The sequence below is a fragment of the Amphiura filiformis genome, chromosome 3 (genome assembly GCF_039555335.1).
Source record: "Amphiura filiformis chromosome 3, Afil_fr2py, whole genome shotgun sequence".
Classification (NCBI taxonomy): domain Eukaryota; kingdom Metazoa; phylum Echinodermata; class Ophiuroidea; order Amphilepidida; family Amphiuridae; genus Amphiura; species Amphiura filiformis.
In genome coordinates, this window is record NC_092630.1 from 71,709,466 (window position 1) to 71,724,948 (window position 15,483).

Here is a 15,483-nt window from a genome sequence, read left to right on the forward strand (position 1 = left end):
TAGTAAAATAAATCATACCTAGGCCTAATAGTGGAAACAAGAGCAGAGTCAGGGTCGGTTCATAGTGAATATTCGAAGGCGAATATTCGGCTTCGAATACTTTTTGTGACGTCAAAATATATACGGCAACGAATAAAATATGAGTTGGATCGGATTAAATATCGCTCAACTGATAGCGAGATACTATTGATTTATATGAAAGGCTCGAGGTCACCTGAATATCGTTCGACGAACGATGATTTCAAAAATCCCCAATGATTTTGACATGCTCTCAAGACTGCAAACCCGATTCTGCCATTTTTTAATTCGCGGACCTATTTTCTCAATAATTATAAAAATGCGACTTTTTTTTTGCAAAAATGCGACGAATTTATGTATAGGCTTTCCACTTTTATTTAAGCTATTTAATTCGCCACTCTTTCTGATTAATAAGTCTAAAGACCAGCCCAAAATACCTCAAATAGTTTCTGTATTTTACCGGAACAAATGGCGCATTGATTTAGTGGTGTGCCCCTTATTAGTGCGGTAAAAGCGTACCCATTTTTATATGATATGAAAGTAAGGGACTATTAAGACGTCCAGGAAAAGGAAAATGCCTAGCAGGCAATAGCATTCCAATGCTGTAGTGATGGTACATGTATAAAGTAATGTTTTATGCAAAATTATGATATTTAGGCTTACAAATGTACAAGTGAATGTTTCCATATTAACGTAGCTCTATTTAAATCGACTGATGCAGGAAAAAAGTATAATTCCAAATTCAGATTTATGCCTCCACCCCGGTTCAGAGGATGATTTAAGCACTTCCCACCACGCCACTGTGTTGACTTGCGGTTAACTCACAGCTGTGTGAGTGAACATGACACCACTGCTCGCACATTGCATTGACGGGCATGGTTAAATTTGAATTTGGACTGATATATTTACAATAATGCTAGCCGATTTCACATTTTATGTTACCTACAGAAGGTGAATTATCCTTTATGCATACATCACTTTTGTTCTGAAATCGACCAAGTAATAATGACACACGCACAATATTCTTAAACAACATCTTTTGCACAGAATTCAATGGGATTTGAAAAGTAAAGTGGCAGTTGAAACTCTAGTGATAACACGTTTGCAGTGCATGATGGGACTTCCTTAAATCATCCTCTGATCCCGGTTTTACATAAATAATGTTTGGCCCCAGTTCTAGGTCCCCATATGCACAGTGTCCCTGGCAGAGGATGTATGAGGGTCTGGGGGTGGTAAATCATTGGTTATTGATATAAAAATGCGTTTGCCACGGAGGTTCACCCATTTTTGTCATCTTTTCCGCACTAGCGGAATTCTTGACGTTTTTTTTGGGCACCTATAAACGATGTTATTTTGGGCGGAATAAAGATGTAATGCGTTCAGTCAAATTCATAATTAAGAGGGCAAAATAAGTAACAAGTAGGAATGGATATATAGCGCTTTGCAATGAATATCTTCATAAACTATGCAGAACAACCAAAACCACGAGCGTTGGTACCCTATCATTGCGTGTTCTTTTAAAAAAAATTCTTGTTTATTTCTATAATTTGTGAATCAGGCATTAAAACACACTTAGGCCCTAGCAATGTAGGCCTACACAAGTTCGGAACGAGACTTTTTATCTTTTGACGCGTATTTCGGTCGAATGCCAAAATTGATTGCTCAATGAATCATGAAATAGAGCTATACTACTTTGATGATACCGATCTCAAGTGGATATCAGCCAATGAAAAAAGTATTTACCGGAAATATATTTGTGGGAGTTGAATTTTGTTGAACTCGACAGATATATATTTGGTGGGTCACCGTTGGTGGTCTCATATATAACACTTGTGAGGGCTGTCATATTTGTCGTCGCTTCAATCATATCTTATGATATTTATTTATTTATTTATTTATTTATTTATTTATTTATTTATTTATTTATTTATTTATTTATTTATTTATTTATTTATTTATTTATTATTTATTTATTTATTTATTTATTTATTTATTTATTTATTTATTTATTTATTTATTTATTTATTTATTTATTTATTTATTTATTTATTTATTTATTTATTTATTTATTTATTTATTTATTGCCTCATTCATTTCTTGATTTGCTTTGCAGTTGAAACCTGCAAGAAGGTATGGGTCAACCTCCGCTCCGAGTTACAGGCAGGTCGTAAATGCCCAAAAGCAAATCTTTTTGACTCTCAGGGGCGTAACCAAACCTGACCTTCCGGGGTTTCCGGGGGGGGGGGGGGGCAAATTGAAAAATTTCCCAATTTATGATCAAAAGTTTTAGTATTTATGTTCGAGAGAAAGCTCGCTTGCCGCGAAGCGTTAAACGGGTGGAGTCGGTGGGGTCCAGGGGCAAAGCCCAGGCGGGGTCCAGGGGCAAAGCCCAGGCGGGGTCAAGGGGGCTGAGCGCCATGAAGCTCCTGGTTTTTGGCATATTAGAAAATATCAGTGTTTCAGAGAACAAATTTCACAATGAAAGTAGTAGGCCTATAGATCTTCTTCTCTCTTTCTTTCCCTTTTCTCTTCTCCTTGAGTCCCTTCCCTTTCTCTACTCCTTCCCCCTTCCCCTTTTCTTCCCTCTTTTTCTTTCTTTCCCCTTTCTCTTTCCCCCTTCCCAATTTTTGACTCTTCTTCCAGGGTTTTTGTGTCCGGGGCAGCTTGCACCCCCCGGCCCCCACTGGTTACGCCACTGCTCCTATTTAGACCCATTTATACAGAAATTAAATCATGACAATAGTTAAATGGAGTTTACCTATTATGATTTTATTAACTTCGTTAAAGAAATTCTCTAAATTTTGCTTACCTTGGTCAACGGGCAATACTTGTTAACAGTCGGGCAACGCTGTGAATTGTAGAAATATATCTTTCTCCGGTTCATAGTTTTATATTCGAAGCCGCGTATATTTTGACGCCCAAAACGTATTCGAAGCCGAATATTCGCCTTCGAATATTCACTTTGAACCAGCCTTCAGTATTTCAAGTATCAGACTTGAGTGTTTTATAGCAGGGACAATCTGTTCAGTAGAGCGATTAGTATCTGACCAATGAGATATTAGACTGCTCTGCATTCTTTCTTTTTTCTTTTTTTGATAAACAGTTCATACCTTTCCATGCATAAAACAGCTTAGGGATTACACAAACACTTGTAAGGGGGCCCAGATGCAAAAAAATTCATTACGAAAAATTGTCTGGGGCCCGCCCCCCCCTTTACAGACCTCAAAAATTACAGCCTCCCCCCCCCCTTTTTGACATGAAAATTATGGGTCAACCCCATAGAAAAGCATAAACTCAATTTTCCCAGGAAAATTTGTGGTCATTTTTCAGCCCCCCCATTTGGAGGGTCAAAATTATGATAAAATGATAATTAATGATATAACATCCCCAGTGACTGCCTGGTGACTGCCCAGAGAATTTTTCTCGCTTTGAGCAGGATTGATGGATTTTCCATGGTCAGGTCAGAGGGATTAGGGGATGATGATAAATTAAAATGGTCTACTACAGTAGACTAAGGGACCGTTCACAAACACTTGTAAGGGGGGCCTGATGCAAAAAGATTTCAGGGCGAAAATTTTTCGGCCCCCCCTTTACAGACCTCAAAAATTTCAGGGCCCCCCTTTTTGACATGAATTATGGGTCAACCCTATAGAAAAGCATATAAACTCAATTTTTCCAGGAAAATTTGTGGTCATTTTTTCAGGCCCCCCCTAAAGAGGGTCGAAAATTTTCAGGGCCCCCCTTTTTGCATCAGCCCCCCTTACAAGTGGTCCCTAATGAGAGCCTCGAACCATAAGGCCGTGTAAAATTAATATTTTGGTTCTCGTCCCTCCCTCCTCAATTTCTGGGATTTGTCAGATTTTTTTTTTTATTTTTAGATTTTTCAATTTTTTTAGACTTTGGAATGATTTATGCGGGGATTTATGAAATCTTCATACATATAAATTTGTTTATTAGAGAACAAGCATCACTTCCAAGTCTTTTTGTGGTAGGCCTACTCTAGGGGGTTCAACCCTCAGACCCGGGGGGGGGGGGGCACTCCCTATCTGAAATGGCAGGGATGTGCCTCGGCCATGTTAAAAGTAGGGGGCATTCAGGTCAAATGTACAATTACAAAAATATGGGGTCATTCAGTACACAACCTGAAAAAAATGGGGTCATTCGGTATGAAACTTTGCAAAAAGGATGGTCATTGGGGTAGGCCTATGATTGTAAAATGGGAGTCATTGGGTAGGCCTACAGGATTGCCAAAAGAGTATCATTAAGTACACATAAATAGGCCTAAGTGCCAAACTGCGAAAAATCAACTTGGCCACCTTGGAAATTGACACAAATAGGGGGCCTACCACCTAAATTTGGGAATTAAAAAGGGGGGTCATTGGGCCGGGTATGGTAGCAGGAAATAGAAAAAAGGGGGTCATAAAAGGGGTCATTGGGTAGGCCTAATAGGCCTAGGTAGGACCATAACACAAAAAAGGGGTCATTGGGTACAAGCCGGTTTGAAAAAGGGGGTCTATCCCGAGGCACATGATGCATATCTGTTATGGAAGTACCCCCCCCCCGGCCCTCAGAATCTCACATTTGAAAAAAAAAAAAAAAGGCCTTATCGTTTCCCCGAGCACTGTTGGAGAAGACCGAAAACTACTGACAATGCTACAAAAACAAAAAAAACACCTCCCTCCCTCATGATCATCAATTCATGAAAATCTTCTGGACGAGAACCAAAACATTAATTTTAAGTCTATTTTATACGGCCTAATGATAATCTAAAGCACAAAGATCTGTGTCTACGTCTAAGCATGAGAGATCATGTGATCGGTGAGGCCGTATTATTGTTTTTATTCATTTCAGAAAGCCTGAGTTTCAAAAGTCAAACAAAAATATGCTTACAAACTCCTATATTGAGGAATGAGCAAAGGTGAATTAGTCACCGTAAAAGCACTTTATTATGTACACTCTTATTAAAGTGTTTACTCTGAAAAATATTTTTTACAGTACATCTTCAAACGAATACAAAGAAGTTTAGTCAACAAAGTATGTCAGGAAGTGAGTGGTAAACTGATGGTAAGTTTTTCCGTTTTGTAACTGTCTGTAAGTTGAAACTTACTTTATTTTTATGTTCATACCAAGAATAAACTAATAAACAACACATCAAATCAATAAAGAGCAAAGTATATTGTGATTACATATGTAGATACGTACGGCATTTAACCTGTAAGGGCACTAAAGCTCAGGCAGCTCATCGGAACTGACATGCACTATGCAGAATTCTGCAGTCATGCAATATTATTGTAATAGATTCAGATTCAGATAGATTCAGATTCAGATTAAATTTATTTCAAATTCGTGGCCCGTAGGCCCAATTACATGAAATATTGCATTTGCATTTCAGCCCCCACCACTTTTCCCCAAAAAGATTTTGGCTACAATAATGTTTATGACGGCAAATATTTCTTGCAGATTAAAGGAGTATTTTATGATCCTAGTATCTTCTTTTTATGACATTTTTCAGTACATTACTACATATCCACGAAAAAAGCATATTCCCAAAATTTCAGTTGATTCCGATAAATTGCGTTTGCGAGTTATGCATGATTATGTGTATACTATTACTATTACACTGCTCCATAGACAATACGTTGTAATTTCGTTCTGGTGCACCAGAACGAAATTCAATTTTCACATTATCTTTGCTAAACGAATTAATCTGCAAGAAATATTTTGTACATAAACATTATGTAGCCAGAGGTTTCCAGTGATATAAAAATCTCAACTTTTTTGAGAAATGTGGGGGATGAGGCTGTGGATCACGAATGCCCCTTCAATTCGTTTAGCAAAAATATCGCCAAATTATAATTTTGTATACCAGAACGAAATTACAACAGTGGCCTATGGAGCAATCAGCAATGTAATACACATAATCAGGGGTAGCGTTTATCAAACGCAAAATCAGAATCAACTGAAATTTTGGGAATAAACTTTTTTCGTGAACATCTACTGAAAAATGTCATAAAAGAGGATGATAGGATCATGAAATCCTATTTTAAAAAACAAAAAAAAGCTGTAAAATATAAAAAATTACTCAAAGAAATCAATTGCACTTGTTGTTGAGGCAAAATCTCACACTCACAATCATACAGCTCACACACACCTACATCTCCACACACACCCCCACCTTACATACATTGTACATACACACCCCAACTATCAGCCCTCTGCAAACACATACCCACACACACACCACAGATGCACTAAAGAATTTAATTTAATAAAACAGTAATTAATAAATAAATAACATTTATAACAAAATATTGCACATAAATTGGACCAGCCAAATCAACGTAGAAGTAGAACTATAGGCCCTAATTGTATTAAACTAGCGGAAATCCACGCTTCTCGGTCCCCGCTAGATAAGTTAATGGGAGCATTCACTCAAGCAGGTGGAATTACTGAACACTGCAGGTAGACTCATTGAAAGGGTAAATTTTAGACCTGTCCCTTCTTGCATTTCCTTTTTAGCTTGTTTCTTTCTAGTTTCTTATCAGTTTCTTCTACATGGGCCTATTTCCTATTTCCCCCCTTTTTTTTATATTTGCTTCCGTCCGAATCCTTACGATTTAATAATAATATTATAGCTTCCTTCCTTCCGTATCCTAATAATTTTTTCATTATTTTAGCTTCCTTCTTTCCGAATCCTTATGATTTTTATCATCTTGGTAATCTCCAATTCAAAACCCTGTCCCTGTACCCTAAACTACAACCTGTATCCGTAATCCATCCGCAAGACTTCCGGGGATCTCTGTGCTACATCTCACATGCTAGTAATCTCTGTGCATTTTACTCTCTCCTTTGCAGTACCATAAATGCAGGACAACTTGTAGATTGGTAATACATGTTAAGTTGAAGGAATAGTGCATTGCAAACAAACAGGCTTCACCATGCCTGGCCAAGTTTACAACATCCCTATCATTCAGCCAGATTTACGGCGAGAAGAAACAATCCAGCAAATAGCTGACACACTTGACTACTTGGAGAAGATTTCAACTGATATATTTGAGCGAATAAGCAGTCGGGTAACTGACAATCATGAGCGTCCTCGAAAACCATCAATAAACGCCTTGATAATGCTCAAGCCAAAGTAGATCAGATTAAGAACAGTAAAAAAGCCATTAAAGTATTCTCTAGTGCCAAGTATCCAGCTCCAGATACGCAGGATGTGTACAAGTCTGTGTTTGATGAAGATCATGCTCTTGCCAAGATTAAAAGACCTGGACGGAAGCTGAACAGTCGACACCAGAGTCTAGACAGTAGAGCTTTGAAGGAGAAGCTGCAGTTTTATAATGTCCAGTTGAATATACGGAAGGATAAAGAAGGGGAGAGCTCTTGGGAAGGACTAGGGGCATTGCCACGCAATGTAGACTCTATCAACTCACTACTACTCTTCAATACTTCTGAAAACCCGTAAGTGAAATGATAGAATATATTATGCACTTAAGGGGGTACTACACCCATGTGGTAAATTTGTGACTATTTTTGCATTTTTCTCAAAAAATGATAACACACTGGTAACAAAAGTTATGTTTATTATTGGGGCAAGGAATCCAATTACTACACTGAAATTTAAGTGATTCAAGACAAGCGGTTCATTTTTTTAAAATAAGAAATGAGGTATGGTACATCCTAATTGTACCTTATTTCTTATCATAAATAACGAACCGCTTGTCTTAGGTCACTGAAATTCCAGTGTAGTAATTGGATTCCTTGCCCCTATAATATACATAACTTTTGTTACCACTGAGAAATATGCACAAAATAGGCACAAATTTATCGAGGGGTGTAGTACCCCCTTAAATAACAAAATTGTATAATTTTTTAGTGGCGATTTGTACTGACTAGAGACCGCTGTAATAACATTTTTGTATAACATAAAATTTTTGTGGTCAACAAAAACTCAAAATTGCAAACTTAAGAAAAATTTACATGCACAGACATTACCACTTATAAACATTCTTTACTGTACAAAATGTACATAATGAATGCCTAGTTCTAGTAACTGTAACTCGTCATACCTAGGTCCGTAGATGTCATTATGTATATGATAAAGACTGAAGTCCTGCTGGCAGGACTAAATGAATGCCAACTTGCCAGGTTTCATTTTTAAGGGTGAAAGCTGAAGTCTGGTGAGAATTTTTGAATTGAAGGCCAAGATTCTTGTCAAATTAAGATTTGTGTCAATCAGAATTGATTTTGAAATTAGCATTGATTCTCTCCCTGTATGACAAAATTCTAACCTTTCTTTGTTAAACATAAAGCTCCATCAAATGGTAAAGTCATTTTGAAAGTAACCCTACTGATAGGATCCAGTGGTCATATTTATATAACAAACACTTACAAGGTTGGGTTTAACTCAAGCCATTTTTATAGGGGAGGGGGCATTGGAATTTTAACACAAAGGGATGATAGGATTCCAGCCAGAACGCACTTGTGAACACAAAATATTTCAATGCCAAAGATTTGCATTGCACGACCTGCTAGGTTTTTAACAAAGTGCGGGGGGGGTGGGGGGCTTCAGCACCCAAAGTCCCCCGCACACGCCATTGATCTAAACGAAACATATCATGGCAGCAAGACTACTAAAGGAATATGGTGAGACATTTGACACAATTTTGACATGGTCACAGTGATCACATTTCCAGGAATGAGGATCCCCCACAATTGGGAACCAACATTTAAATTTGCCACACTAGTTAAATGTACTAACTACTATGTACAAGACTTGAGTCTTGTCTGATGCTCATGTAATTGTATCACATTTTTAAAAAAATTAGGTATCAGAAATATGTGATGATTGATCCACTTGGGGCTGTGACGAAGACACGGAAAGCCATTGAGGAAGAGCAGGAAGAGATTGGTGCAGCACCCACATCCATCACTCAGAGAGAACAGATGGAGAGGATGTCTGCAGAAAGCTATTTCTATGTGCCAGATCTTGGAGAGGTCCCAGAGATTGATGTTCCCAGCTTCTTGCCTGATTTACCAGGTAGGTACATTCAGGGCCAGATCCAGATTTTTCCAGAGTCAAACAATTTTGAAAAATTAGTTTTTTCAAATCGCATAATTTTTTTTCCAGTTTTTTTGTATGCAGATCTGCCCTTGGGTACATTTAGAATTGGGTTTAAATGTTTTTATCATGTATGCTTTTAATAATTCAAAGCGAGAAAAAATCCTAGTGGCATTTTGACTGCAGATCTTTCTTTTGTTTACGCATATTTGCTGGTGTTAACAATGTACCGAACGGGACTTGCCTGCGTTGGACATACAGGCAGGTTTGCGCTGCGTCACACGACACAAATTGCGTGCGTAATCATAATATTTCGCATTGGCGCATTCCTGACTTTTTATTTCCTGCCAATTTACTAAGCTGTCTTGAGTCATGTGACTTTTTAGAGTAAAAGATACTGAAATAATGATTTTTAAATCAAGAAAAATGGGAGGAAATATTAACAAGTTGTATTTTATCACTTTTAAATGAAAGAATACATCTTTGAGTTCATAAGTATCAAGAAATCTCCAATTTGGGCGCCTACGAATGTGTCTCCCCCATCCCGTGTACAGAGAGCTATTACCTGTACATGTATCTCTTTGTCAGTTGTGAAAAGAGTAGGCTAATACAGGGTGTCTCAGAAAAAATTAACGAGTGAATAAAATCGAACGTAAGTCGAAAAATATACATCAGAATCAAAAAATATAAAATTCAGCGCATAGCCTATTCTATTGTCCATCACATATGAAAATTTTATTTGATTCGATTGACTGGTTACGAAGAAATTACCGATTACATTATGCGTGCATCAATGCAGTTCATTCCAAGTTTGATCAACAGGGGCTTTTTTCATACTCACTCATTGCTTCCTAAAGTTTGTGTATCTCATTAAATTTAGTCCACATTTTTTATTTTATAATCCGACGGTGTTATGTTATTCATGCTTTCACTGAAGATAAATAACAGTTTGTCCGAGAAAACTTTGATTTCTGCAATTGGAAGATTTGCAGCTTTAATTCTTAGGTGGGCAAATATGTTATATTTTAACTTTCCAAAGAACATATTAGCCAAGAATGACAATGGCCAAGTGCTTACAGCTTTACGTGTGATTTTTGATACCATGCAACATTAAAGTTGGAGTTTGAAACAGATTGAAACTTTGCATTACAATTCATTGGAAGTATTCCAAAAACATTAATGTGTGTGAGACATTTTAAGCCAGCTGGAATGTTTTATGCAACAATTCTTTATACAACATTTATATCAACATTAACGAAAAAAGTACCGAGCATCATCTTACATGCAATCTTTTATTTTTTTCAATATCGTGCAGGTTTTCAAATTTGAACAAAACCTAATTAAATGTTTTGCAAGAAACAGAATTTTTTAGAGAGAACAAAAAGGATTTCACCGAACAAAATAATATGAAGCCTGTTGACAGTGTTAACTACTAGTGCGCATTATGTTGAATGATCTTTCTTTCAAACTTGGAATGAAGTGAATTGACGCATGCGTTATGTAATCGCTCATTTCTTCGCAATCAGTCAACCGATTCCAGTGAAATTAGCGTATAAAATGCACAATAAGATGGGCTACACGTTGACACTTAGATTTTTGGATTCTGATGTCTATTTCTCGACTTACGTCCAAACTTATTCGCCCGGTAATTTTTTCTGGGACACCCTGTATGTTAACTACTAAAAATATCCTCAGAATGAATCCTGTGTATAAACCTAATACTATTTATATTACAAAATGCCAGAAATTGGTATTGTTAAATTAATGTATAATTTAAAACATAAAATAATATCTGAATACCGCATTAGATTTTCAAGTCGCATGGGAACAAAACAAACAATCAAATTTGTTTGGCCTTTTGCAATACTTAAATACTAATCACCTTTCTTTGCCTTCCCAGGTGTTGCTGATGACTTATCTTACAGTGCGAATTAGGTCCATCTATTGCACCATCTCATGTCCCAGAGCTTCCAAGTCTAGCTCCAGATGCCTCCGGTCCATCTCTAGATGCTCTTCCTGCAATCGGTGCGCCATCAAATCTTCCTGCATTACCTGCTCCTGAGGGTGCTGTAGGGCTCCTCCTCCACCACCCCCACCACCACCTCCAGGCATGGATGCACCACCCCCTCCACCGCCTCCACCACCACCACCTCCTGTTGATAGTCCTGCAGCGCCTAGCACTGCCGGACCTGTTGGTGGAGCCCCTGCCGAGGTCACCAATCCTAATGACATGAGATCTAGTTTGCTCGAATCCATTCGAAAAGCAGGTGGTTCCTCAGCATTGAAAGATGTGAAAGAGCGTAAAGTAGAGAAGAAAAAGAAAAAAGAAGCTGCACAGGTTCAGGGTGGTGGTGGAGACCTGATGTCAGATCTAGCATCGAAATTGCAGCTCAGGCGTAAGGGAATATCAGGTGCGCGACAAGCAGGTGGTGGTGGTGGTAGTGATGATAAAGGGAAATCCAGCGGGAATGCTATGGATAAGATATCGGCAATGATTCCTCCGCCTCCCAAACCAGCAGGTGCTACTTCCAGTCGCATGACCGATGATGATGATGATGGCTGGGATTAGATCACCATTATTATAAGACTATTAGAAGTCACATCTTGTGCATTTATCCATGGCTCCAATTGTTATTATAATTGCAAATCAGATCATTTTTGCAATTAGTACAAATGTAGTGTGTGCATTTTATGGGAAATTCTATGAGAGATTAAAAAATATTCAGTTGAATTTCAAAACATTTTGTGAGTGAAAGAAAAACTGTCTTTCAGTAACTCAAGAATAGTTGACCTTTGTACATTTGTAGAACAACTTCGTTGAAAGTTACGAAAAGATAAATGTACTACAATGTAGATCTGCAAAAATGATATGGTTTTTGAGAAATAACACACATAAACATGATCAAAACTAATGAGCTGAGCTCTGAAAGCTTCATTCCATGTAAAAAAAAGAAGCAAATATCATGTATAACCTAATGTATGTCATTTGAATTTATGTTTGTTAAAAATAGTATCAAAACTGTATTTCAGCACTGGTGCATGTTTTCCTTTTTAATTGATTAAAATATTTTAGCCCAGAATGCAAGTAGATCCTTGAGAGCATTACATTTTATAATTTCTGCTTCATTGTACTGACTGTAGCTTGCTGGTCATTGTGTCCCCTTACTCATGTACAAGGATTGCCATCGAAAAACAGGGCTCATATCCAATTAAAATTTCTCTTTGCAAAAGGTGATCGAGGATGACCAATGTCTATGGTTTTTGCAGAAAGATATTAAAGATATTCATTCAAGGGCTTTCTCCCAATCCTTGCTTTCACTACAATTATAATAATATCCTTACACAACTTTTGATAGCCTTTGCAGGATCTAATGAAACATTGTAATTTTGATACCTGTCAGGCCAGGAGTCTCCTCCTGACCTTGACTCCCACATAGATGCTGTATGAGCATGGGGAGGAAACTGACCAAAATACAAGACTTGATGTTTTGTAGAATGTTGTACTGGTGAATGTTGCAGACTCATAAGGTTACATAGACCAGACCTCAATATTGATTCCTGCACATTGGTGCATTTTGGGCATGTTTTTCTTGCATGCATTAATGCCAGAACACTTCTGAAAAGCATAATGCAGTAATTAAAACATGCATATAAGCAGCACAACACACAGTTTGCAAATATAACCTTATTTTGAGATGACCGTCAGAGGGTCAGTAAGCCATATCGCATCACAATTTGCAACATTATTATGTTTTGATGGATCCAAGTTGTGATAATATTGGATCCAAAACATAATAATGATAAAATTGGATGCTTTACGCCCACTATTTATTGGTCTCGCTATGAGTTTTAAAATATTGGACTCTACTACGTCTCGTCCAATATTTTAAAACTCATAGCTCGACCAATAAATATGGGCTCAACCGATCCAATTTTATACCATAATCTGTCTCCATTGTGACGCAACATTCAAAGTGCAAAATAATTGTGATACAACTTGCGTTACAGCTTAGCTCTGTGAAATTCATTACACTCCATTATTGCTGGTGGCAATGCACATTGTGATGCGAGTGTGGAAATGTATTTTAAATCCTGACAAAGACTGCAACAACTAAGGACAACTTTTTTGGTGAAACTTAACTTCTTGTATGAAAAATGTTAAAGGAAAACATGTCTCAGGTCTTAAAGATTACTTGGGTTATATAAAAAATATGTGACATGATCAAGGGGAATGAGTCACATGTCGACCCTGGTCGAAAGTGAGTTTTACGGAGGTTTCTAAAGAGGACATTTAGAGCTTTCAAAAACTGAAAACCCCATGTTGATACAACTTTTCTTTGCAAAGTTACATCAATTTATCAATCGCTGAAAACAGCATAAAACAAAAGAATTTTAACGCTTTCTTTGTTAATATCTTAAAATCAATATTAGCGACATCGGACTCATTTCCCTTGATCGTGTCACGTATAAGCAGTGCCAATCTTAAATCGACGGGTCAAAGTGTGGGTGTGTTGACAAATTGTTGAAGTTGCCTTCTTCATTGTATAATGACATACTATAACTGTCATGCTATAGGGACTGTATTTTATTTTATACATGTATTGTACTTTGTTATAACATGGAATTATTATTCTTTTGACAAATTTGCCTAAATACCTGTACAATACTCAAATTTTAACCCCGAGAAATAGAACTTGGGGTATAATGTGTATACTTATGGAGGCTGATACTGTTGTTTCAACACTTTGTTTGTGCAACTCCATGTGGAAAGTAATTCATAACCTCTGCAAATTCAGTGGTTCCTTGGTTCCAAAGGCAAAATGTTTAGATTTTTTACAATGCCCTCCAAATAACCGATGCGCAGTTATTAACCTCTAATCAATGACTTGCTAGTCTTATGTAACGACTGATCACACGTGTGAAACTGCCGTATCTGCACATACATGTAGCCTGACTTTGCCCTGCTGTAATTGGATGTTAGCGGTAAGTCCATTGAGCATGTTTGATAATTTTATAAAGTGAAAGGTAACGGTGAATTTGGTTAATAACTTTTCATCAGTTATAATGTTATGCATTGTGTAAAATTTTGCTTTGAACCACAAATTATCCCTTGGGGCTATACCCCTCCGGATATTCTTCAATTCCAAAGGCAGACTGTTTGGATGTTTCACAATGTCCTCTGAACTGATGCACAGGGAGTCCAGATGAGGTTAGCATGCATTCACAATAGGTGAGTGAGAGAGAATGTCCTGCATTTGCATTTGAAGAGTTATTGTGCAAAATGTAATATGAATAATGAATACGAATGAGAATAAAAGATACAAATTATGTTTGTAGTGTCCTATATCATATATAAAAGATAGGCAGGTGCAATGTTTTATCATAGTGGCTACCAGCACATATCTTCTATGACAAGATGACGATAATAAAAGAAAATATTCTCATCTTTCATTCTCTAAATATTAAGACAATAAATAGACAAGGTAGCATTTGGATATATTGTGTTTGCACCGCAGGATTGGTATTTATAATTTGAGGATTAAAATACTGTAAACTTTTTTAGTACATTAATTTTTGTGCATTGTTTATTATCATTTGTATAAGGATTATGAAGGAAAAAGAGGTATAACAAATATTTGAGTTTTGTTTCATAAGAATGCATGATTTACTATTATAAGTATATTTTTTGCTCTGATGTAAGAAAAAGAGAGGAAAATCCATAATGACAACTCATTTTTGTTTTGACATAGCAAATATATTGAAGTCATTATTACAAAATTGTGTCCAAAAGTCACACTTTATAGTATTAAATTCACCAAAATAATAATAAAAGGAATGAGCCAAAAGATCAATGAAGCCCTATGAACAAATCTAGTTTTGTTAGCGACGTAAAGGGTTACCCCCCCAACATCGTATGGACTAACTAGTTATGTGTATAGAGCTTCATCAATCTGTTGGTAACTTTCCCCTAAGAACATGTATTTAGTCATAATTTTGTTTCCAAAGTATACCATTCCTATGTAAATGTATGTACAAACAGGAACAGAAATTGTAATATAAAATAAGATATATGAGAATTATATGAGATTTATGAACAAATAGAATAAAGAAACATTTGTCAGATGCAGATATTTGGAACTTATATTCATTTTTTGCCCCATGTGGGCCTGTGGGGTAGATAGGGTGGTGTGGGTTTTGTAGGGTGGCGGCCAGCGGGGGTAGTGGAATCAGGATGTGAATGGGTATAAGTGTGGTAGAGGTTAGGGGTCTACCTTTACAAGTTTCATGATTTAACGGATAGATAAATAACCGTTAATTTACACCCCTTTTACATGTATGATTGGGACAGCAGTAATGAAAAGATGAAAAAGGAAGAAGTAAAATAGCTTTTACCCAATGAAGGA

The 15,483-nt window shown here is 36.9% G+C and overlaps 1 protein-coding gene across 1 annotated transcript; it reads left to right on the plus strand.

Moving 5' to 3' along the window:
* The first annotated feature begins 4,998 nt into the window (after positions 1–4,998).
* On the plus strand, positions 4,999–15,206 carry LOC140149063 (WASH complex subunit 1-like). The gene is given in 7 exon segments (XM_072171218.1): positions 4,999–5,082; positions 6,874–7,112; positions 7,115–7,479; positions 8,847–9,058; positions 10,980–10,991; positions 10,994–11,152; positions 11,155–15,206. Coding segments are annotated over 6 exon segments (1,398 nt in total). The 5' UTR covers positions 4,999–5,082; positions 6,874–6,956; the 3' UTR covers positions 11,649–15,206.
* Positions 15,207–15,483: the final 277 nt, after the last annotated feature.